Raw genomic sequence first — 25,416 nt, forward strand, 5'->3', positions numbered from 1 at the left:
TATTCTTATGTGAGCTTGACGTAATAGTGACATGGGGAAGAATTTTATCTGCTGGTTGTTTTTACAATACAGTTCAAATGATTATGATCAGTAAGATTTTTGTAATGTTTTTGAAAGAAGTCTCTTCTGCTCACCAAGGCTGCATTTACTTGACCTAAAATACAGTAAAAACTGTAAATATTGTGAAGTAATATTGTTAAAGCTACACTGTGTATTTTTTTTAAGTTGATTCTTTGCAAAAAACACTTTGTTCTTTCAAAATGATATGTGCTCATTAATGTGTAATTACTTCTACCAACTAATCAAGTATTCTCGTAAGCGAAGAATCTGCCATTTAGAGTACATACGAGCGAGTCGCTCGAATGGCGGCAGCCATGTTGCGCCTCCATCTTGAAAATACATTAGCCAGAGAGGGACATACCTGGAAATTCAAGCTTCGCCTTTCGCGTTTTGACACTCAGTGGCACCGTGACGAATGCGAGGGGGAGATTACTCGCGACTGCCGGCAGATTTGATATAATACGGCCACCGTAGGAGTTAAAACGCCCTCGGAATGGGAGGAGCTAGAAAGTAATATTCAGTTGGTAGTCACAAACAATTTCACCGCTAGATGGGAGAAAATCCTACACAGTGTAGCTTTAAAATAGCTGTTTTGTATTTTAAAATGTTACAAAATGGATGTCAACAGTTGCGAGGGTCATTAGCATGTTTAAGGCAGAGCTAGCGAAGGTTTGTTTATATAGGCACCCCAACTTGCTCATTATACCTGCATTGTGCTAATCATTTACATGAAATGTTTAAAAAAAGTTCTTATTTTATGTTTCAGGCTGCAGGATAAAGCGGCCGACACCATCGAGTCACTGCACAAGGCTGGTATGAAGGTTTGGGTTCTCACAGGGGACAAAATGGAGACGGCAGCAGCCACATGCTATGCTAGCAAGTTGTTCCATCGCAATACACAGATCCTGGAACTGACAACCAAGCGGACAGAAGAGCAGAGTCTCCATGACGTCCTGTTCGATCTGAGCAGGACTGTCCTGAGACATCATGGCAGCATGACCAGGGACACTTTCTCAGGGTGGGTACAGTGGAAATGTGTACATGCCCTCGTGTTTACACACAGACACCTTCACACATATGTTTCGTCCACACAGGCTCTCAGGTGATTGCCAAGACTATGGTCTGATAATCGATGGGGCAACACTGTCAGCTGTACTGAAGCCAACACAGGAAGGAAACAGCAACGGAGGGAACTACAAGGAAATTTTCCTGGAAATCTGCAGGAACTGCAGTGCTGTTCTCTGCTGCCGCATGGCACCCTTACAGAAAGCACAGGTAATGCAGCACTTCAGTCACTAAGAGTATACACTACTGTTCAGAAGTTCGGCAAGTCTCACAAAGGCTTGATTTATTTGATGAAACAAACAGTAAAAACACTAATATTATTACAATTTAAAATAACTCTTAATATATTTTAAAATGTAATTTATTCCTGTAATGCAAAGCTGAATTTTCAGCATCATTACTCCAGTCTTCAGTGTCACATGATCCTTCAGAAATCATTCTAATATGCAGATTTGCTGCTCAAGAAACATTTCTTATTATTTTCAATGTTGAAAACAGTTGTGCTGTTTGATATTTTTGTGGAAACTGGGATATGGGATTCTTTGATGAATAGACAGTTCAAAAGAAAGTTCAGCATGTGTTTGAAATGGAAAACTTTTGTAACATTATAAATATCTTTACTGTCACTTTTGATCAATTTAATGCGTGCTTGCTGAGAAAAAGTATTCATTTATTTAAAAGAAAACAAAATCTTGCTGACCCGACATGTTTAAATGGTAGTGTATTAGATAATTTCATAACATCATTTCCTGTCACAGTATAATTTAGGTAAAGGATCACAGGAAACTCTGTCATATATGTCTCCATTTTTTAGTTTCAAAAATTACTAATATTACTGTAATCGTTGTAATAAATGTTTTTATGTGTCTTTCTATTGTAAGGATATATTCATGACCAACAGTTCAATAAAAGTTAATACTAAGTAACTTACATTTTAGACACAATACATATTGGAAGTTACTTTATCTATTTTTGCTTCACTGATGAAAACGGGTCCATGCAAAGAATTAGCGTTTCCAAGCAATAAACAGTAGTGCCGTTCCTTAATGAATCCGTGTTTTCGAATAAATCGGTTTAGCAAATGATTCAGTAGCTTGGTTTCCAGCAGAACATAAAGCGAATCTTCGAAAGTTCGCAAAAACAAAACTAACAAAAAAACCAAACAAATGCAAATTAGGTGCAATGATTGCATGAAGCATGAATGATGCTTCACGCATCAAGTTGTTCGAGCAGATGACGGTGGTATTGGGAACTGTGGTAGATTTTTATCATTAACCTAACTACCTGGGGCGTCTCCAATCGACACCCAAGCGTCTACAGTCGACACTTAATAAATACATTTACCTGGGGAGTCTCCAGTCGACACCCAAGCGTCTACAGTCGACACTTAATAAATATATATGGGGCGTCTACAATCGACTCTCAATAATCTTTATACTGTAGCTCTTGCGTCTACAGTCGACAACTGGCTTCGAGTTCCTTACCCTAACTTGTTCCCCTAACTAACTTGCTGCACAGCAATAATAACCAGACAGACTTCAGCAAATGTCCTTTAAATGCTTTAATCACGGCCAGGAGAGCTCTCGAGTAGTTCTCAAAGAATCTCCCTCAAGAAGAAGCTTTAATCACGGCCGGAGGATCTCAGACAAATTTCAGAGAGAATCCCACCAGCAAACAGGAATACAACAGTTTTTATAGAACAGGAGCATGGCGAAAATGACATGAAACATTACATAATTTCCCCACAATTTGATTGGTTCTTCATAGACAAACCCTTCTGTTACTAGGTAGAAGCAAACTCTGTTTTAATGATTACTTCATAATCAAAAGTTTTGAAACCTAGACATCTGTCTAGTTTCATTTCCCCTAGTTGTTATTTTTACACTCACACAACCAAAGTCACGAGTTTTCGACTAAAAGGGCTGTCATTTGCAATCATTTAAGATTCAAAAGAATATGAGTGTTGTTCCTACAAGAAAAATAAATGTTAGTTATGATTAATTAAAAAATCCATCACAGAACCTTGTAACCAACAGTAAATAACACACCATCTGCGGAAACAGACGATTAGTCATGTGGGTTTAATGTTCGCTACATCAGAATTTATTCGGCAAATACGTTTCCATCTCCCATTATTTGCATTAACTCTTTTTCGCACAGGTCAATTAAGGAATTGTTTTTCATAAATTTGCCGTTTCCATCACTCGTTTCTGATGCGATGCTTCAAAATGTGCATAAAACAGGGTGATGGAAACATAGCTAGTGACTATTTCAGGGTTTCTCAACTCTGGCCCTTGAGATCTACTTTCTTTTATCTCCAACCCTGATTAAACTCGCCCACCTGCAACTTTCTAGTAATCCTGAAGGCCTTGATTAGCTTGTTCATGTGTGTTTGAGCTTAACTCTGCTGGAAAGTTGAGAGAGAGAACCCCTGACTTATTAAATCCGGAATGAATCAGTGTTTTAAACAAAACGATTCAGTGAATAATGACTCCCCCATAAAGACAGTTTCATTAAAACGTTATTTAGTTTGTTTATTAAGCCATTTTCCTTATGGGTTCCTGTGACTTTGGGTGATTTTAGTCCTTGGTATCAATTTGGGAACATTTGGTCCTCACAATGAGGATAAAACCGGACCCACACACACACATACACAGCCACCTGCCAGAGAAAGGTTGTCCTTGTTCCCTTATTGTAATCTCTCAGTCTGTGAGTTAGACGATGCAATCAAAAGAGACTCTGGTCTATTTCTCTTTCTAATTTACTGCACGCTAAACCTGTCAGTCACTCTCTGGGGCTGCTGGGAAAACCAGAGACCGTAAAGCCGAGAAGTGAGAGAACTCACAGTATTACAAGACCATTACTGACCTCAAGCACACAATAAAATCCTGTGTAATCAATGCGTACTAAAAGCCAGACTGATATTTTAGTCGTTTCATATGAGAAAGGGTAGATAGCTGATGATGAGTACAATATTATCCCGTCTCCTCAGCCAAAAACCCTGATTAATAATCTAATCTCTCAGTCGTTCTGATTTAACCTGTGGAAATAAATCTGTTCTTTCAGATTGTTAAAATGATTAAAGCATCAAAAGAACACCCCATTACGCTGGCCATCGGGGACGGAGCCAATGATGTCAGCATGATTCTGGAAGCTCACGTGGGCATAGGTGATAAAATCAAGTCGTTTTAGATATTAATACTTCTCCAGTCCTCTCTGATAGACTTGTGTTCAACAGCTATGACAACAGTATGTTACATGCCTATTGACTGGTTGTTCTGCCTCTAGGGATCATGGGTAAAGAGGGGCGTCAGGCGGCCCGTAACAGCGACTATGCAATTACCAAGTTCAAACACCTGAAGAAGATGCTCCTGGTTCACGGGCACTACTACTACATCAGAATCGCTGAGCTGGTCCAGTACTTCTTCTATAAGGTGAACCCAAACTAACAAACTGTGTAGACACACAAAATAAAGAAGTAAGATCATCACAAGCAAAATAGCTGATGATCACTAGCTGACACAACACAAACACAAACCACACTGCCTGCAGTTGTAAACACGGAAAAAAGTTGCTTAATGTCTGTGGATGCTACTTTTTTCCCAGGAGTTCTGAATAACCCACTGAACAATCTTGTTGAAAATGCAACTCAATGCAGCCCTATTTATAGCAAACTGATTTCACACACACTCACACACACACAAACCCCCTAAAGGGTTTAGTTCATCAGGTACTGAGGGTCTGTTTTCTCTCCACAGAATGTGTGCTTCATCTTCCCTCAGTTTCTCTATCAGTTCTTCTGTGGCTTCTCTCAGCAGGTAAACGCATATCTCAAAGGTCACTATTAGACTACTTTTGAAAAAGAACATTCTGTTTTTATATTTTCTTCAATTATGCGCCTTTAGAAAATTAACCTCTCGTTCTGTGGTGGAAATTTTAGTGGTGGGAATGATATTTTAAACATTTATGGAAATAAAATTTCAGAATCTTTTGTTTTGCTTAGAGTTATTTCATAGGTAGCATTTCTTAAAATTAAATAATATTTTCACACTTTTTTAGAATTTGACGATTACAACTTATATTATTATATTAATTAGTACTTTTATTCAGCAAGGATACAATAATTTGATCAAAAGTTATAAAAGATATCGATTTCAAACAACTTTCTAAAATGTACAGCATTTTCCACAAAATATTAAGCAGCACAACCATTTTTAACATTGATAATAATCAGAAATGTTTCTTCAGCATATTAGAATGATTTCTGAAGGATCATGTGACACTGAAGACTGGAGTAATGATGCTGATAATTCAGCTTTGCATTACAGGAATAAATTACATTTTAAGATATATTTAAATATAACTTTTTTACAATATTAAATTTTTTTTGTATTTTTGGTCAAATACATGCAGCCTTGGTAAACATAAACATGAGAGACTTTTAAAAACATTACAACATCTTACTGACCCCAAACTTTTGAACAGAAATTTAATTTAAAAAATATTATGATGCTTTTAAGATTTTAAAATTAAAATCCTGGGTCTGGGACGAGAGTAAAAATATAATCATAAAATAAAAAATATATATTCATAGTAAAAAGCATTTAAAATAGCAAAAATAAATGATGGAACCATGGGAAAAAATGTAATGACCTTGATATAACAAAAAGAGAAAAGTATTAATCTGTTTGTAAATCAACACCTAAAGTGCACATATAGTTAAAAGAAAAACAAATTTCTCTTTTGCACTTACACTGTACATTTACAGTAACAATTATTTTTCCCTCTGCAGCCACTGTACGACACGGCATATCTGACCCTGTACAATATCAGCTTCACCTCGTTACCCATCCTCCTCTACAGTCTGATGGAGCAGCACATCAACATGGACATCCTCAAACGGGACCCCTCTCTGTACAGGTGAGGAATATCCTGGTTGCACCAACAACCCCCATTATTACCCACTCCTGTGGTCAGAATGTCAGGCAATAATTATAATTTAACTCTAACAGTAAGAAGAATCATAAAAGAAGTATGTGATGAATTTTCAGGGTTTTAGTCTGATATATGATCCGTAACGTGATGCATCTCATCACGTGTACGGGGAGGTATTTTGGAGCAGCGCGTTCACCATCTTCTATTTCTGGTTCCCTCTTTGAGACCTACTGATAAATCCCTGTCTACATGCAGGCTATTTATATCAACCTTGGCCTCCTTTTTGCATGACTGTTGGCTAATAACACACTGTTTCATATCCTGACATTTGTTGCCACCATTTTCCCAGAGACAAACTTGCACAATTTTTTTATTACAGTATTTTACTTTAGTTTTATTCTTTTATTATTAATTATATGATTATTATTATTGGTATATGCTTTTCAGTTATTTGAAAGTCTGGGTCTAGGACAAGAGTAAAAAAACAAAATCATAAAATAAAACATATACATAGTACATTCATTGTGTGTGTGTGTGTGTGTGTGTGTGTGTGCCTTTAATAAACTGTGTTTGCATGTAAACTAATAAATTTTGTTTGCAAAACACATGTACATGATAAAATAATGCAAGTCACAGTGACGGCACAGCACTGGTCCATTCGGATGGTTTAACTATTAAATATGTTTTTGAAAACTTTTATTTTCCTTGCATCATTTTTGGATCTAATGAACAGCCTGATGTAGCCCAATCTCGCTCTCTATATTTTCCTCTTTAGTAAAATGTTTTTCCTGATTGTGAGCCTCCAGGTATTCTCACTTAATCACATGAACACACTTCCACCAAATACAAGTCTGCAATAATTGGACCGTTCAATCAGCTTTTGGAAAACGTATTTGCGTAGACGCTTGCACTAAACTCAATTTACACACAGCACTGGGCAGAAATACTGTAAGAACCACTCTTAAGTTTAATCAACAAATGTCCTGACACTGCAATTTTTTTCCTCTTATTCCTCTGCATTGCTTATTCAGTATATACATTATACACAGTGTTTGCTACTGGCACACAGTGCAGCACTTGTAGCCATCAAGGACATTTTCATTGGAAAAAGCTGATCTATTCATCTAAAATAAATAAGAATGGACACAAGCAGCAGAGGTCATGTTTGTTTTTTCTTACCAATATTTCACTTTCATTTGAAATGTTCTATTCAATCTCAAGTATGGTTGGAGATTAAACTGATATTTCATTGAGTGCTCCCAAATAACCATATGATCTTGCAGTGAAACGTTAGATTGCTCAGTTGCTCTTCGTGTTGGTTTCAATGGCTCTTCATTTAGTATACATTTCATTTTACAGTATAAAATGAACAGATAGCATAGCACAGATCATTTGATCTTGGATTTGGAGTTCAGATATTTGAGTTCACAGTTTGAGACATTAGCTATGTTTCCATCCACTTATTTGTATGTGAATTTTGGGATATCGCATAAAAACGCTGGATGTAAATGCAAAGATGCACATAATTTCTAAAAATGCACTTAAAACTTGAGCGCACAATTGAGGTGGATGCGTTTTTATCCGATAAGAAGACATGCGCATGAACTACGATGGAAACACATTGGCGTAACGATGTAATCGATACAGTCGTTACTTGAAAGCGCAAGTTACTTTCAAAAGGTGATTTACGCTTCCATCGACATCAGTGTTTATATCCAAACTATAAACTTTTATCCAAGTTTGTCTGTGATAATATGAATGTTTGTAACAGAAATAACAATACTAGGTTTAATAGACACAGGAGAACTGGTGTCATTCAGGAATGAGATCACGTGGGTTTATGAATCGAGATCTTTTAATGATTCATCGATCTTTTAACGATTAATATAGTCTTTTGATGCATTTCTTTTTACAGAGATATTGCCAAGAACTCCCTCCTGAGATGGTCCACCTTCATCTACTGGACATTTCTGGGGGTTTTTGATGCCATGGTCTTCTTCTTTGGTGCTTTCTTCCTTTTCGACAACACAACCTTCACCAGCAACGGACAGGTAACACAGTCACCGTCCAAACCATGATTTTTGTTCCTACGTTTTTCTGTGTGTGTTTTGTTTAATCGACTTAACCAGCTGTGTTTGTTTTTTTTTCCTTTAGTTCGTTTTTTTTCTCAGTCAAATAAAAGTCGCATACAGATTGAATGGGTGGCCGATGCTTGTCGAGCGAGTTAAAGCGGACTCGGTGCTTGTAAAGTACATATTTGTGGTTTAACTGATGTCTTGATCCAGCTTGCAGACTTTTGTCTGTCCTCCTCTGCGTATGTTTGAAGTCATTACAGGTGCTTCTCCATTCATTTATGCGACACAAAGCATGCTGGTTAATCAGTCAGATCAGACATCTTTCTCTGTGCCATTAAGTTAAATCATAGTAACCTTTTTGGATTGCTTTTTTTTACCTGTTTGATTTACTTTAAGTTATAACATCCTAATTTTTTCTTTACTTTCTTGCTCCCTGTCCCCTCCCTCTCCTTCTTTTCTTTCGTTTTCTTCTTTATCTCTCTTTCTATATCTCTCCCCTCTCTCTTTCCTCCTTTTACCTACCCCCCTTTTTGCCTTTCTTTTCTTTTCTGCTTCTCTTCCTTTCCTCAGCTAATGGCCACCAACACACAGATGGTAAGCCTGTCCCTATCTGTTTCTCATCCTATTTTTAGTTTTAGTTTTACTGTTTCCCTCCTCAGCCCCTCCCCTCATCCTAAAGCCACCCCCACTCACATAGTGTCTACTAACACCAACCGTTCACTGCCATCGTAGCTTTCAAACAGTACCGTACGACATCCCAACCGAGGACCAGCCACCGTAGGTATAGAGTAGCGAGCCCCCCTCCTTTCCATCTTCCTCTGTCTATCATCTTGTGATGGAGTAGGAGTTTGTGTCCGCCCCGTGTGTCACGTTGCGACTGTGTATTTTTTTGGCAAACACCCGTGTTGGAGGGGTGCCGTCACACTCATCCTCATCGGCCCGTAGGATACATGTCCATCCTCTCATGCCTCACTGCAAGGGCAAATGAATGAGCTAGAGGAAATGTGGATTAAGCATTTCGCTTCATTTGGCACATGTTGAATGGAAGAGAAACTATTCGGAAACTTTTAATTAGAAGGTTTTTCCACAGAATAGGGTACGCTTCGGGGTCTCGTTAGCTTTTTTAAAATCCATCGGAGGTTCAAATATCTTTTTAAGATATTTTTTTATTAGATTTAAACAATAAAGACATTATAATGTCTTTATTGTAAGAAAAAATGGTAATACTTTACAAGGTTCCAATTGTTAACATTAGATAACTATATTAATGAACAAACTAATGATAAAAAAAAATACTTTCGAAAGCATTTGTTAATATTAATCTGTACTAATACATTTTTTTAATTAAAAGTTGTATCTGTTAATATTATTTAGTTGACCTGAGCTAACTTAACTAACACTGAAGTTAACAGAAATTAATAAATATTGTGACGTGTATTGCTCATTGTTAAGTTAATACTAGTTAAATATCTTTTTTATATATATATATTGATAGAAAATGCGCAAAATTGCAACAATCATTGTTTTAAACGTCACTTAATTACAATCCTTCCCAACTTTTGGTTATGGCGTTGTAAAAATTGCAAACCTTGTATAAAATGAACAGAAAATAAAATCTCAACCTCAACCTCGTTTCACTGACCATTTGTTGAATAAGATGAAAGAAATAAAAGAACTTCAGGCCCTATTTTTGACCCTGTTCGTGGAGAGTGGCAGTTACTCTAACATGATTAGATTGAATTATTAACAGATTAAAAAAAAAAACTGTGCAAAATAACAAATTCATCCTTTTGAAAAACCTCACAACATCCTTAAATATCATTTGCCCTTGACAAGTGTTTTTTAACACTACATTTAATTTTGATTGCTCATCAAGGTAAGTTAATACATTTTCTTCAAACTTGTCGACATCTATTGTGTGTCCTTGTACTTGTTTTTTTGTTTGTTTTAACTGGTTACTCATCAACATTGTATTGTTCACTAAAACCATTTGGTGCCGTACCTGCTCGTGTTTTGCCATGGCTTGTTGATTTTGATTGTGATTAGTTTTTTTTTTTAATAGAGATTAACAGCGAGTGATTTTATAAAGAGCTTTCATTATAGTGTCGATGTTGTTTTGCATAGTGTCATCAACAGGGTGGCCGGTCCGCAGACAGGGGAAGGTTCTAGAAGAGATATCCATTGTGTCTAAATTCAACCATTTGCCAAGACTGTAAACAATGAGGGAACAAATCCTCCCAAAAAGAGAAAACACAATCACACAGAAAGGCTTTCCGCACCCGAGCAGATGTTTATTGAGCCTAAGTGGCAATGCTGAATCCATTATAACATTTTAAGGGGCTATCTGAGCTCACTATTTATTTATGAAGCTTTTATAGCTAAAATATAAAATTCATTTGAGTTCTGCGAGTTCCAGACATCATTAATAATCTCTGTAAAACAATATAGGATGACACCGAAATGCTTTCAATTTACAGCACCATTAAAATATAATGATATAATGCTACTATATCTTGCAAATTATTCACAACGGATTTTTTAAAAGGAACATTTGATGAGATTTGATATGTTATGCTTCTGAGAATACTGTATTGATGCAGAAGTTTAGTTCAGAGCAACTGTGAACTAGAGATGCGCAGATAGGTATCGTATTATTCATCAAATTAAAATGGACTAAAGGCACATACTAAAAACTGATTATTTATATAAATATATATTTATACTATTTATAAATATATTTATTAGGTACATTTATTACTTTCTATAGGATTTACAGATTTTCTACTTCTAATATATTGTATATATACAAATAATAATATAAATTCCTACATAAAATAATTAAATCTGGTAATTAAAAAATCTATTTATTTTTGTACATTTTACATCTTTGTAAACATGATTCAGGTAAACGCCTCTTCCTGTTATGTTGCATCTTTTTTTTATATATATATATATATCTTGAGCTATTTTAAAACCTAATTAAAATCTAATATTCCTTATTCAGCTATTCCTATATAAAATATTTCTTATATAATATTATAATAATATTATATAATATATAATAATATTTCATACTCTTTTGGTAAACACAGTATTGTCCAAAAATTTCCTTATTAAGAAACTGAAGAAACATTTTTATTATTAATATATTTACACTGGATAATTCAAACAAGTGTTTTTCTACCGAGTGCTAAATTGTTCAAATAAAGGCACATAAGCTTTTAACATGCGTAACTGCAATGTATGGCGTGTTTGTTTGTGTGTCGATGAGAGGGTGAGCTGTATTAACACCCATTCAAGTGGCCGTTTATACATCAGTGTCAATCTCTTTTTGCCTTTTTCAATATTTCTCTGTTCCAGATGTTTGGAAACTGGACCTTTGGAACACTAGTGTTCACTATCCTCGTGTTCACGGTCACGCTAAAGGTAATGCATCTGACGCACGTGTTATGATCTTAGCTGTTGCCAATTGCCGTCAACTTAACCATCTCTATCTACCTATTTCTCACTGTGTCTTCATGCTTTAGCTTGCCCTGGACACACATTACTGGACGTGGATCAACCACTTTGTCATATGGGGGTCACTGCTTTTCTATGTCATCTTCTCCCTCCTGTGGGGAGGCATCATTTGGTACGGCCTGCCTAAATATACTGTACACTTACTGAATCAAATATATTTCAATCTAACGTGATTCATCTGCTGTCTTTCTGTTCTTTATAGGCCTTTCCTGAACTATCAGAGGATGTACTATGTGTTCATGCAGATGTTGTCCAGCGGTCCTGCATGGCTCAGTATAATTCTGCTGATTATTGTCAGTTTGCTGCCTGATGTGGTGAAGAAAGTGCTGTGTAGAGCTCTATGGCCGACCACCACAGAGAGAATACAGGTACGACACCAGTATCTACATGAGATGCGTAGAGATGCAAGGATACTGCTAGTTTGCATCTCAAACGTAAATGAATTTGTCTATGTTTCATTGCAGTAATATACAGCTGTTTAAAAATATATATGTATTATATACCATGATTATTAGTTTGGGTAGATGCCCTGTTTAATTGAATGCAAATGAAAACAAAGTTGTGAGGGATGGAAATAATCTTTTTTGTTTATTGTTTAAAGCCCCAAGTCCTGTAATTTCCACAACCTATGTTTTCTGGACAGTTTGTCAAGTCAAGTCATCTGTATTTATATAGCGCTTTTATGCAATACAGATTGTTTCAAAGCAGCTTTACAGTGATAACAGGAAATTATCATCAGTTAATCAATTTTGTAGTTTGTAGATTAATTTATTTTTTGAACTCTTTCCCCGCCATTGATGAAAATTTCTTCCATTTGTGAGACAATGCTTCCCCGCCGTTGACGAAATTTTCGGGCTTTCCGTGTTTTTACTGTTATATGGTAGGGGGCGCTATTAGGCATCTTCTGAAAGAGTACTGAATCTCCGGATCAAAACACAGGTGAAGAAGACGCAAAAACAAGCGATATCATATGTAATCATATTCATGTAAAATAACGCGATCATTAAACAGCATATAAATCAAAACTGCCTAATGTTAGCGAGTGAAATGTCGACCCAGGAATAGCTGTAGAACTGTGCAAGCATTAGCGGTGTTGATGGACTCGATTTCCTCCATCTATGTTTTGATCATCGTTCTGAATCTGATCAAGACGAAGTCTTTGACAAAAACACACGATTTTCTCTTTTTTTTTTTTGCTCAAAATGTTGCTTTTTTATGGAACTTACATTCAGTGTTAATAAAAAAAGAATACAAGAAGATAGAATAATAGATTTTTTTTTAAGCTGTTTTTCTTTTCTTTTTTTTGCTATATTGCATGTTCAGATATTCATACAACAAAATATTCCGGGGGCCATGAAATTTTTGGGAAAATGATTAAAAAACGCTGGCGGTGACTGGCAACTTCTTTCAAAAAAGCTGATTGCACTATCCATAACAGCTTTGTTTTCATTTGCATCAACTTCAAAATCTACCAAAAACAGTGTCTACCCCAACTAAGAGCCATTTCTTCTGCAATGATACAGCTATTTAAGAAAAATATTTGCTATTTTCAACCAAATGAATGATTGTTGACCGGAACCAGCTCAATAGTGCTACAGTTTGTGATAATGGCTACTAACTGGTCTTCAGATTTACACTTGCGTCGGACTGCTTCCCAGTGTGCTTGATGTAAGTGAATTCTGGATGCAGTTCACGATTCTCTTCTTTACATTGGATGACTCTTTAAGCCATTCAATGGTGTTATTGGGTCTGTTATTGGGTCTATCTGTGTATTTTACTGTGTTGGCACACATAGTATGTCAGCATACTATGTTGAGAAATTTCAGAAGGAAATTTAATGTGTGTGTGTGATAAACTGCCTTACCACTGGTTTAACCCATGTGATGTTTTCCTCTCACTCACCTTGCTTATTAAACTAGAATTTTCCAGTGCGCCAGTGTTACTGCCACATTAACGTCAACATGAACCGTTCATAATGTGACACATTTCTAAGTTCAATAGGATAATCAACAAAAAAAAACAAATGCAATCTAATATATAAACAAGATTTTATCCTTCGGGAAATGATCAGGAGAGGTAGGTGCTACAAACCAGAATGGAGGAAAAATAAGAAGAGTTGGTGACACTGATAAGAATGTGTATTAAGAAAGTAAATATGGTCCGTTTTGATTTCATGTTGACTTTAGGATTTAACTGTAGAATATGAAACTTCAGGAACACTTTACATAAGGTTCAAATTGTTTACATTAGTTAAAGGTAAAGTTCGCCCCAAAATGTACTCATCCTCAAATTGTTCTAAACCTGTACGAGTTTCTTTCTGCTGTTGGTAATCTGTTGGTAAAATGTCGGTAATCAAACAGTCGATGACTTCCATAGTATGAAAAAAAAAAAAAATACTATGGAAGTCAACTTTTTGGTTACAGACATTCTTCAAAATATCTTCTGTTCAGCAGAAGAAAGAAACTCTCAGTAAATCTTGTTTAGTGTCATGGACTAACAATAAACACATTTAGCAATCTTGGTTAATGTAAATCTATTTTTCTATTGTTTTAATTGTATTCTTTTAAATTTTATAAATGATTACGTGAAAATCAATGTATATGAAGGAACATGAATAAATAATAAATTTTAGATTGCTATTTTAAATTTAAATTTTAAATGCTTGAATAAAAGCTGTAAAAATAGTTATTTCATGATGCTTAATGCATGAATGTAATTGACTGTGTTATTTTAGTATTATTTAGATATTATAATAATATTTATTCATATTTTGAATTAATATTCATTTTTATATTTTAGTTTGTTTAGTAGTTTAAGTTTGCCAATTTTTTATTAGTCTTCATATTTAACTATTTTTATTTTAGTAATTTCAGTACAACTTAAATTTATTTTATTTCAGTTAGCTTCCAAGGCAAATTTTTTCATCTAATATTTCTTCATCTCAATTAAAAAATATATTTTTTAATAGCTTTAGTTAACAATATCAAAACTGGTTAATAAGTTGAACCTTATTGTAAAGTTTTACTGATAATTCTGCAAGAAAGAAAAGTGAAACATGCACTTGTTGCTGAAGTTCCTTTATTAATCTCTGAGGATCGGTCCGGTTGTTAACCTCTCTAAACCCTTTCTGTTTTTATTCCTCTTCCATCTCTCTTTCTCTCTCTGATGCTTGACCTTCCCCCTCCCCTGTGTGTTTAACCCTTGGCCTGTGACCTGTGGTAACGGCAGACAAAGCGTCAGTGTCTCACTGCTGAGCAGTCCACCATCTTTATGCTCTCCCAGACCTCCAGCAGTGTCAGTTTCTGAACTGAGGCGGAGGTGAACCTACACACCGTCTCTGCATGTGCGTGTGTGTATCAGTGAGTGAAGACCAGTATGACAGGACCTCCTGAACATTACTGAGGATCACAAGCCACCCAACATGCCAATAGTTGCAGTTCCCTGTGGTGTCTCCGTTTATGTTCCAAGCCTTATATCCCGTCACTCTACATGTTTGCATGCATGAACCGTGCACGTGTGTGTTTGCGTATGTGTATTTTACGTTGCAGATCTCAAGTTGTTTAATGGAAATGCATTTTCTGCTGCTGTACTTTCAGTTCCAGCGAGATACTTCAGTGTCAAAACAAATATTCTGCACATGGGTCTGTTATGCCACATTTGAGTCTGTTTGTGTGTGTGTGTGATGTTTCACAGAGAATGAGGGCTGACAGGATCTTTGAAAGGGTTGAGACAAACATTCATGATTCACTGCTAGATGGGGTTCAGAACACCACTGAGGCCTAGCAACTCTATGGTAAAGAGAATGTGAAGTTGAAGACTAAAGCCAGAAAGAACTAATCCACACTCGACTCAAGCGGAGCTCTAGAGTTCTCAGATGAAGTGTGCGGTTCTAGAATCAATCTGAGAATTCTAGAATCCTCCAGTGAAAGCTCTCCGGATTAAAACGCCTTTGCTGCACCTGTGTGGGTCTGTTGTTTGGTGTGAAACCTACAGACTGGTTTGGTTTGGTTTGGTTTTAAAGCTTCAGAGTGAAGGTATTGGGTTGTGGTTTGGGGTGTGCGGTACTGTATATGCCGCTAACAGGACATGGGGACTACGGGCTCTGACACGTACACAAATACACACAGCAGACTTGACATACAGTTTAACATCTAACACTCTGGCTTGCATGTGTATTTTTACTTGTCTATTGAAAATATTATTTGCATTTACTTATAAATGTCCATTCCTAGAACATGCTTATGATCATTTCTGTTACTGAGCGAATCTCACTTTTTTTGTGTAGAACCACGAACTCAAAACAAAGAAACAAGAAATTATATTTTGCTTAAAGAACATAAAGCCTGTTTTGGGACCGTTGAGGTTTTTAACATTCTGTGAAAAATCTGTAATGATCAAAAATAAATAAATAAAAGCTATTACAGTAATTTTTCAGTACATTTTTCAGAGTATTACAGTAATGAGAATTGTAATGAATGACCTTGGTAAAAACAAATTGAAAAAAAAAATCAAAAGTGAACTGTTATGATGCATTACGGTAATTATTAATTACAGTAATGATGCATTACGGTAATGACTAATTTTAAATATTACATGTTTTATTGGGGGGGGGGGTTGTTCTTCAAAAAACATGTAATTATAAAAAAAATGTATTAAAATAGAAACAATTATTTTAAATTGTAATAATACATAATAGTATTACTGTTTTTACAGTATTTTTGATCAAATAACTGCTTTGGTGAGCAAAAGAGACTTCTTTCAAAAACAATATACCGACCCCAAACTTTTGAACGTTACTGTAAATATATTTCATTTTAAAACAAACTTATTTTTCTTTTGATTTTGGGGTGAATTGTAACATTTCACCCTCCTTTTAAGAAAAAACACAAATTTTCCCCCAACAGTTTATATTACAACATCCCCTCAATCGATCAGTTCTGCATGTTCTAGGACTGGACTTGTGCATGTGATAAACATCCGATATGTGATCTTGTATAATATTTTGTTCTTTTTTTTGCACTGCTTCTTGCTGGGGCTTTGGATTTGTGTTGTTTCAGCTTGTGATGTGACCAATGCCTGCATTTACATTCATGTATATGATGCAATCTGCTAATTCACTCTCATTCTCTCTGTTCCCTCATTCTTTTCTCCCAGGATGCTGATAAGTTGTACAAGGGCCACCTGTCCGAGTTCACCCCCCTGTCCTCCCTCCATGCTCCTCCTGCGCGGAAACATGACAGACGGGGCAACGAAAGCCAGAACCACACCCACCGCAGGTCTGACTCCTCCCCTCCCAAAAAACACATGTGTACCTACTGGGGCGGAAGGCCTGACTACTGCACCTTCAGCTCCATTCTCCGAATAGGAGAGAACCCAAGATTCTCTGGGGCAGCTTACGCCTACAGCACACCGGGTCCAGAGACGTCCGTATGATAGTCTCTCTAAAATAAATAGTCTGGTTATCTAATCCAATTCGGCCTCGCTCATCCCAGGGTCAAGATTGGGAGACCAACCTTGACTTGTCACCCTTTATCTGAAGCAAAAGCACTGAAATTGGCTCTTGTGGTGAACGCTATTGGGAGGAAGTGATAGTTTCGGAGCTGGAGGAAGGCCAAACAGAATTGGCCGCACCATCTGCAAGTGTCGCGTACTGCGCACAGTGGCCTTGGGACCGATTTACCTTGATTTTTTTGTGTGTGTGTGTACGTGAGAGCGTGTTTCCTTTACAATGTGGGTTTACGTGTTCGCTCACCTACCCCTTGTAATCCTTCATGTGAAAAATTACTTGAAAACAACACTGGGCAGTAGTAGCACAAATCTTTCCATCTCAAACGCAACCACTGAATATGATTGTGGATGACAGTTAAAATGGCCTCGGATGCTCTAAAAACTGACTGTCCTGTTTCTTCTTCTTTTCTTTGTTCTCTGTCGTCTCCCCTTCCCTTTTTTCATCCCGTGCTCCTTCTCTTTTCTTGTCCTACTTTTTTATAGAACAAACTGGTGTTGCTTTTGTGCAAACCTGTTATCGAGGAACACTCCATAGGCTGCGATTTGTCTTTGTCCGATTGCATTGTAAGTGGCTGAATTTGGCCATTTCTGCTGCTGCACTGTACTAGAGTGAACTAGGTGTGTGTGTGTGTGTGTGTGTGTGTGTAGGCCTTTGTTAGAACAACCATGAAAAGACAAATTGTAACTGGACTGTCATTATGTTTCACCCTTTACCTTTCAAAAAGGTGGAAATCCACTTGCATTCTACTCTTCCAAAGTTTTTAAAACCATTGACGTCGTGTCATCATGACAACCAGTTACTCTGTCCTAGATGCTTGACCATTTGCTTTAAAATTCTCTAGTTCCGTATAATCAGTCCTTTAGTTGTTGTTGTTGTTTTTGAGTAGAACCAGATATACAACTCTAAAGGCTACGCTAGGCATCTTAGCTTAACTGTTCTGCCTTAATGTTAATGTTTCCCATCTTTTACACCACAGTTTGGAACCAAAGGTTGTGAAATACGGAGTATATAAATGTGTGTTAGTTGCCTTATGCTTAAAGAGAAAAGGAGGGAAGGTGTTTGATGGCATTCCCAAGAATCCCACCACACTGCCTTAAGTTGACACTGCACCAGCTGAGGATGGAGAGCGATAAATGTAGTATTCAACATCTTCCAGTGCCACCAACACACAGCCCAGGGCTCCTGAGGGGACAAAACCAATGAAATGTAACATTCTGTTGACGTAGACGTCTTTGTGCGTTCACAAAAAGTGCAAAAGACCTTTTTTGTCTGTATTTTTATGATTGTAACATCCATTTTGACTGTTCCCTAAGCCTTTTGTCTGTATTAATGGAACTGTTGGAGCCCTGTGCTGGGTTGCTATCATTTTCTTAGTTGCACATTACTGATTTATGATTCTCTGATATAAATAAGTCAGATGTACTTAGCATGTGCTACTGTTCACAAACAGCTCATTAAACACAGTCCAATCAAGGTCAGCATGACAGATGGCCTATCTTGGGGACTATATTCAGAGAAATGGCTCCTTTCTAGCCGTTTAAAATGAATCCCAGGAAATGTGCCTCACACCTGACATTATCATACAAATCCTGTGAAGTGCGTTCAGTTCCATCTCCGTCGAGTCGGGGAATTCAGATTCACATTGATTTGAGTTGAATTTGAATTGGGATTCAGTTTGAATGTGAACACGAACGAGATGCATATGGAGCTGAACCGAACTAAAAAATCACCGTATTTGGTCATCAAAGCCTCTTTCCCTGCTGTCCTTCACATTCCATGCTTGTTTTTCTTGTTTTGTTTTTTGCTTGCGTTGATTCTTGAATGTAGTTTTGCTTCCCTGGAGCATCATCTCTTCATCTCGACTTCTTTCCTGGCGCGAGAGCTTCCTTCTCTCACCCTGTCATTCTGTTCTCATGATGAGGCCAGTCGCCCATTTCACCATTTTAACCATCATCCATCAAAGAGAGAAAAAGTAGGTGATGTCAAAGACCATCAAGGTCACTGTTTTGATGGTTACTCCAAGCTTCTTGTGAGTATAGGTGCCTTCTGGTGCTTTTTAACCTCAATGTACAGTCATGCGTTGCACATACGTGTGTTTTAATTGCCCGTCAGTTGGCCTGCAACAGAGAATGTCAGATTAAAGAATTGCATTATGGGTATAGCTAGTGTGTTAAAGGGTGTAAGGATTATTTTTGAACAAAATCTTTGGGTTAATGTTGATGAATAGTAACAGAATGTCTTTTTCCATGCACACATTATATCTAAATATAGACTATATACAGTATATTGATGAGTATATTCATGTCGAGGTTTACAAAGGCTGAGTGGATGAATGAGTGCATAACAAAATGATCTAATATGTCAACTGATTAACTTTGTTTCTGGTCCAAAAGTATATTATTTAATTTGTATGAATGTAAAATCTGTCTAAAGTCAAACACTGTCTATTTTATTGATTATCGAAGTCTGAACTTTGCATGCCGAAGTGATGGACCAACCACTGAGCTTTATCAAGCATTTATGAGTCATATTCTTATTTATATAAACCACTTTTATAACTTCTGTTCAAACCTCCAGTCCAGTCCAAGTGATGCACATCTATGATACCAAGTGCTAATCAATGCTGGCGAATCTGAAACTAAACAAGAATGTGCTATGATTTGAAGTAGCCAAGACTAACATAATAGGGGTAAATTAATGCATTTCATGTTTTTTTAACTGTATTTTTATTTCGCGTTTCACTGTATTTCCTATTTTGTTCACTATTACACTATATCTGGCTTCCTGAATGTAAGAAAAAAGCCACGAATGTGCGCTAAACAAAAATCGCACAGCGCTAATTGGATAGCCGCGAATGACGACTACAAACCACCACAGCTGGTTCCAGAACAAATGTCCCTTCACAAATGTGTTTTCTTCTTGTTTCTGACATACTGTTGTTTTGAATCAGAACGATTTCTTGTAATATAAGAATAATTTGATCACTGAACGCTGTCTGCCTCAGGGGTGCGTTCAGGCACTGGCGAACACTGTATTCTGTCTGTCTAAAAAAGGCTATAAGAAATAGGTATTTTGTATATCGTGAGAAAATAAACAGTCTTTTGCTACTTTTGTATCTAGAGGATGAAGAGAACTTCTTGGAATGTTCTAAGAGTTAGAATGTTACTGTTCCGTTTAAAAAAAAAAACCCAAATGTGTAAGGGCATGGGGAGAAATCAACTTCAGTAAAGATGAACGTTTGAAAAAGCTTTAACAGTTTGTCGTTTTTTTTTTTTTTATAGATGATTTTAAATCTGTTTGAGGTAGTTTTTAAGATTATGTGCATGGTCATTGCTCACTCTGACTATAGGAAGATGAAATACACTCACTGTTTTTAAAGCAGGTGTGACCAAATATTTGATTAGATGTCTATGATATAACTGAAGGCTCTATTGCCTGTAGTGGGGCTTCATCTGTGCCAGCCTATTCAGATTAACAAAATATCTATTGCTTTTTGTTTTATCTGCACAAAGCGTGATGTTGCTCATAAATTTATTATATATATGTATACTACTGTACACTTTACAGCATATACAGTATGTAGTAATATTCATGTACAGTTTGGGCTCATTTTGTATAAAGTTTTTAAAAGATTGATATCTGTAGATATGTGGATTTTTTGCCAGTTTTTTCTGTAGCTATTAACAGCAAGAACATGTACATTTGCTTGTAATAAAGAAAGAGATTTAAATGTTTGAAAGCCTTGTGCCTTTTATCTTTCCTTAAGACAGAAGAGATCGTTGGCTAATAAAATATCACCGCAACTAGTTTTGTACCTCACATTAAGAGGGCATTTCTTCTGATAAAACCCCATGGCACATGTGTAGTTATATATTACGACCTCGAGGTGGCAGCAAATACATATTACACAAATACATATCACATTGAGGCTGCTTCAACAATTCACCTCTGCTACTCTAAATACAACAGGACCTTACTGATCATTACTATTAAATATAAGAACTAAAAATAACAGAGAGAACTATAATAATCCAATTTATTTTGGTGATTAATGCGTCCACCTCCAAACATTTAATCGTTTACATAAAAAAATCGATCATTTAATTGTTAAATCCAAGAGAATTATATAAGGTCTTATAAATCTATAAGGTCTATAAAATTATAGAGAGACCCTTCATTCATCATTTGACATAACTTTGACATAAAGAGCCTATATTCCAAAATTATGACCTCACATTAAGTGTGCAGAATCGTGACAAACTTTTATATAGGCATTTTAAACAATGACAGTATTACTGTTGGCAAGGTAACATTCTAACAAATCCTCTGAAGATAGACCAATGTAAGGGATAATGTATAGCGAGGCGGTTGTTATAGCGAATAACAACCCCGACAGGCTGAACGGGGGTCTTGAATCAGCCTGAAGTGTTATAGCGTTGTTATTCGCTATAACAACCGCCTCGCTATACATTATCCCGCTTATTACATGGCTACCTACAAAATAAATAAATAATTTGACACAAAATATTGATTTAAAAAGGAGTTTATTGATTTAAAAACGATTTTTTTTTTTTGCCGGACAGCGGGCCTGCGAAGACCCGTTTTCTCACAATATTGCTTCCGCTAAAGAAAATAGTCCGTTCCGTGTCCATAGCAACGCTCTGTTTTTCATAGCAACGGTGTGTTATACTTCTCAGCGGTCTGTTATCAAGAAATAACAGACCGCATTCTACACTGGAATTCAACCAAGCCATGTAATAAATATATATAAAGTGGTCTATTTTCAGAGGATTTGTAAGAATGTTACCTTGCCACCAGTAATACTGTAACAAATCCTGTGAAGATAGTTATATACATTAGCTATAGACAATTTGCATTAAGCCCATTTTACTATGAGCTTTTGTAGGATCATATTGACTTTGGGATATAAATCTGTCGTGTCATAATTCATAATGATATGAATATATAAGTATAAATGAGGCCATAACGATAATGTGTTAATGTATATTCATGGTGATATTAAATGTATAGTCCTTACAGACTGTATACCTCCTTGAATTTATAATGATGTTGAATATGAACTGGTCAGTGTTTGTCATAAACATAAATCACTTTATATTAATTACTTTTATGGAAGTTATAATAGTACTTACACTTGCAGTCAAGCTACAGTATAGGTTACCCGCGGACTTGTGCCTACGACCAAAGAGTCATGTGATGTTGCTTAAATATAGACCCACATAAGAAAATAAATATTTTTGAAAGCTTTGTTGAAGACCAGGTTATGATAATACGATTGATGTTTAAGGGTTAATTTACCCAAAAATGAAAATTCTGTCATTATTTACTCACCCTCATGTCTTTCCAAACCCGTAAGACTTCTGTTCATCTTCGGAACACAAATGAAGATCTTTATGATGAAATCTGAGAGATTTCTGTCCCTCCATTGACAGCTACACAACTACCACTTTGATGCTTCAAAAACTTCATGTATGTAATATAGTAGGCTAATTAATGATTAATGAATAAATCATTTTGGGGTGCACTAACCCTTTAACTGTTGTATATTATGCTGATGTTTCCAGTCAACACTCAACAGGTCAGTGTTAAAATATTATAATTGACCATTTCATTAAATTAAAATGAATCAGGATAAATAAGGACTGTGGTGCACATGCACTGCTGGAGGTGTCTTGAAGTTGTAATCCTCTAAGTCTTCATTTAAAATGTTTAATGGAGTGTACGTTTATGTGTTCTTAGATATGTGTGTGTGGCCATGCTCACTGACTTGTGAAATCGCTCTATTAGATGTGAAATTGCTGTTATTTGCTAATATTATTTATGAGTCATTGAACTTTTTGCACTCTCTCTGGCAGTGGTTTGGTTCATTATTGATTTAAAATGTCTTTCAATGGTCCAGAACACACTGAGGTGCTGCTGCTTGATTTGAATTGGATGACACACACTTCTGTTTGATTTGTGTGGGGATCACTGTGGCTCCTGGAAGGGAATTATGGTACGTTTACAAACTTTTTTAATCCATTTTATCGGTGAATGGATTTTAAACAAAGCTCTTTCTCGGCTGATTTACAATCCCCAATCAGTGGACAAAACCACCCTCATATTTATACTGTGTGTATATGCAAAATATGTGTAAAATAATTTACACACTAAGAATGTTTTAAATGCAAAGGAAGCCAAGAACTGTGTATTCTTCATAGTTCATAGCCATTAAAAATGTCAGGTTACATGCAACAGGCCCGTTCCTCTCACCCCATCTTCACCTCCATGGCAGAATGCATGTCAAACGACAGTGAAGATTCTGACCTTGCCGTCACCGTCGCAACCTCACGACTGCCTCCAGCACTGACCTTGAGCAATGAATGCAGAAGCGAAAGCGAGGAAAAATAAGAGAAAGGGCGAGTGAGTCGTCAAACTGTCCCCTCTTAACCTCTTATTATAAAAGAACAAATTGCGCTGGAATTTCATTTGATAGTGTACCTAGACAAATCATGGCATGAACCACAACTCTGCAATCTACAGAAACTTTGAAGGTTCAGTAAGTGAGTTTAGACAAAAACAAAATCTAGCCAATCAGAAATATTACTTGCATATCTATCATTTTGCATGCTTGGGGTTATTTGATGTTGGTTGACATATTTTTGTTTAAAACATAAATCCCATTATGTTTAAAAACATAAATCCCACTGAGAAAACTGTTTTTTATTTTTATTTTTTTATCCACTGCGAGACGAATAACGAATAACAAGTAACGTGTTATGTAAAGAGATGACTTTTTTCAAGTAACTAATAAAGTAGTGCTTTACTTTTACCTTTACAATAAAACATCTGAGTTCGTTTTTTCAAATACGTAACGCAAGTTGCTTTGTTTTCCCATTTATTGACTGAAACCTCTCCTATCCCCATGTGGAGAGAAATCGGGAGTAAGTGCAGAAGTGTTGTGAGCGCTTTGAAAAGTTACATGATGCTTATTGTAGTTCTAGAGTAAATGCGAGCAGGCATTTAATCATTAAACAGTGAAATCCAAAAACTCAAGAGTATTACATATAGCCTAACATTATAATTAAATATGTTAAATAACACAAATATACTTTATGTATTTAATCTCACTTTAACCATTGTGTTGGCAGCTGACATTCAATGATCCAATACAACCATACGACGGAGCCCGTCTACGGAGAGCCTGGCCACTCCCTATTAAGTCCTATTGTGACGAATTTTGGTTGTAGTTCCACCAGAGTTCCACTGGGGGCGATCGCCCATAAGTGCAAAATGAATGGGAGTCTATGGAGCTAGACGGCTAAATTTGTCTCTTTCACCCGATTGCCGTTGAGAAGTCTCAGAAATGATTGTAGGTTTTAATTATAATAATTTGTTACATTTATATAGCGCTTTTCTAGGTACTCAAAGCGCTTTACATGAAAGGGGGAATCTCCTCAACCACCACCAATGTGCAGCATCCACCTGGATGATGCGACGGCAGCCATATTGCGCCAGAACGCCCACCACACACCAGCTTACTGGTGGAGAGGAGACAGTGATGAAGCCAATCAGTATATGGGGATGATTAGGAGGCCATGATGGACAGAGGCCAAGGGGCAAATTTGGCCAGGATGCCGGGGTTACATCCCTACTCTTTTTCGAAGGACATCCTGGGATTTTTAATGACCACAGAGAGTCAGGACCTCGGTTTAACGTCTCATCCGAAGGACGGTGCTCTTTGACAGTATAGTGTCCCCATCACTACACTGGGGTGTTAGGACTCACACAGACCACAGGGTGAGCACCCCTACAGGCCTCACTAACACCTCTTCCAGCAGCAACCTGGTTTTCTCAGGAGGTCTCCCATCCAGGTACTAACCAGGCTCAGCCCTGCTTAGCTTCAGTGAGCAACCAGTCTTGGGCTACAGGGTGATATGGCTGCTGGTTTTGCAAGTTCAACATGGGTTATAGGTCGAAAGTTGAATGAACGAGTACTTATGTCCTTTCTATTTCTTACAGGTTGAGTTGTTGTTGCCCATAACACGCTAGCATTCTGCTAATGAACGCTGATTGGTCAGTGAAGGACTGATTACGACCAGAGATACCGCTTGATGGCATCGTGTCATCCGAAGCGGGACCAGAAACAAACAAAACAAAAACTCTTCTAGCACGTGTATTTACCTGTGTCAGCTGTGTTGTCGATGCCTCGAGAGAGAAAAGAAAGTGCAGAGCGCGAAAGCACCAGAGTGA

The 25,416-nt window shown here is 36.8% G+C and overlaps 1 protein-coding gene across 7 annotated transcripts in view; it reads left to right on the forward strand.

Annotated features, from left to right (window-relative positions):
• atp11a (ATPase phospholipid transporting 11A) overlaps positions 1-20,902 on the forward strand; it is an 80,665-nt gene extending 59,763 nt beyond the window's left edge. Inside the window, exons 19-32 of one of the 7 annotated variants that reach the window (XM_084105776.1) lie at positions 827-1,078; positions 1,155-1,335; positions 4,192-4,294; positions 4,414-4,559; positions 4,884-4,943; positions 5,918-6,045; positions 7,976-8,111; positions 8,706-8,729; positions 11,496-11,561; positions 11,663-11,766; positions 11,857-12,022; positions 16,809-16,930; positions 17,646-17,726; positions 18,991-20,902. In XM_084105776.1, the coding sequence (XP_083961902.1) occupies positions 827-1,078; positions 1,155-1,335; positions 4,192-4,294; positions 4,414-4,559; positions 4,884-4,943; positions 5,918-6,045; positions 7,976-8,111; positions 8,706-8,729; positions 11,496-11,561; positions 11,663-11,766; positions 11,857-12,022; positions 16,809-16,930; positions 17,646-17,697 (1,540 nt within the window). In that variant the 3' untranslated portion in view covers positions 17,698-17,726; positions 18,991-20,902. Of the gene's footprint in view, positions 1-826; positions 1,079-1,154; positions 1,336-4,191; positions 4,295-4,413; positions 4,560-4,883; positions 4,944-5,917; positions 6,046-7,975; positions 8,112-8,705; positions 8,730-11,495; positions 11,562-11,662; positions 11,767-11,856; positions 12,023-14,882; positions 14,973-15,347; positions 15,448-16,808; positions 17,540-17,645 lie in introns of those variants that run through there. The other 6 variants (XM_084105775.1, XM_084105777.1, XM_084105778.1 and 3 more) reach the window with 6 other exon arrangements.
• The last annotated feature ends 4,514 nt before the right edge of the window (positions 20,903-25,416 follow it).

The sequence above is a fragment of the Abramis brama genome (genome assembly GCF_963993115.1).
Source record: "Abramis brama genome assembly, chromosome: 2".
Classification (NCBI taxonomy): Eukaryota; Metazoa; Chordata; class Actinopteri; order Cypriniformes; family Leuciscidae; genus Abramis; species Abramis brama.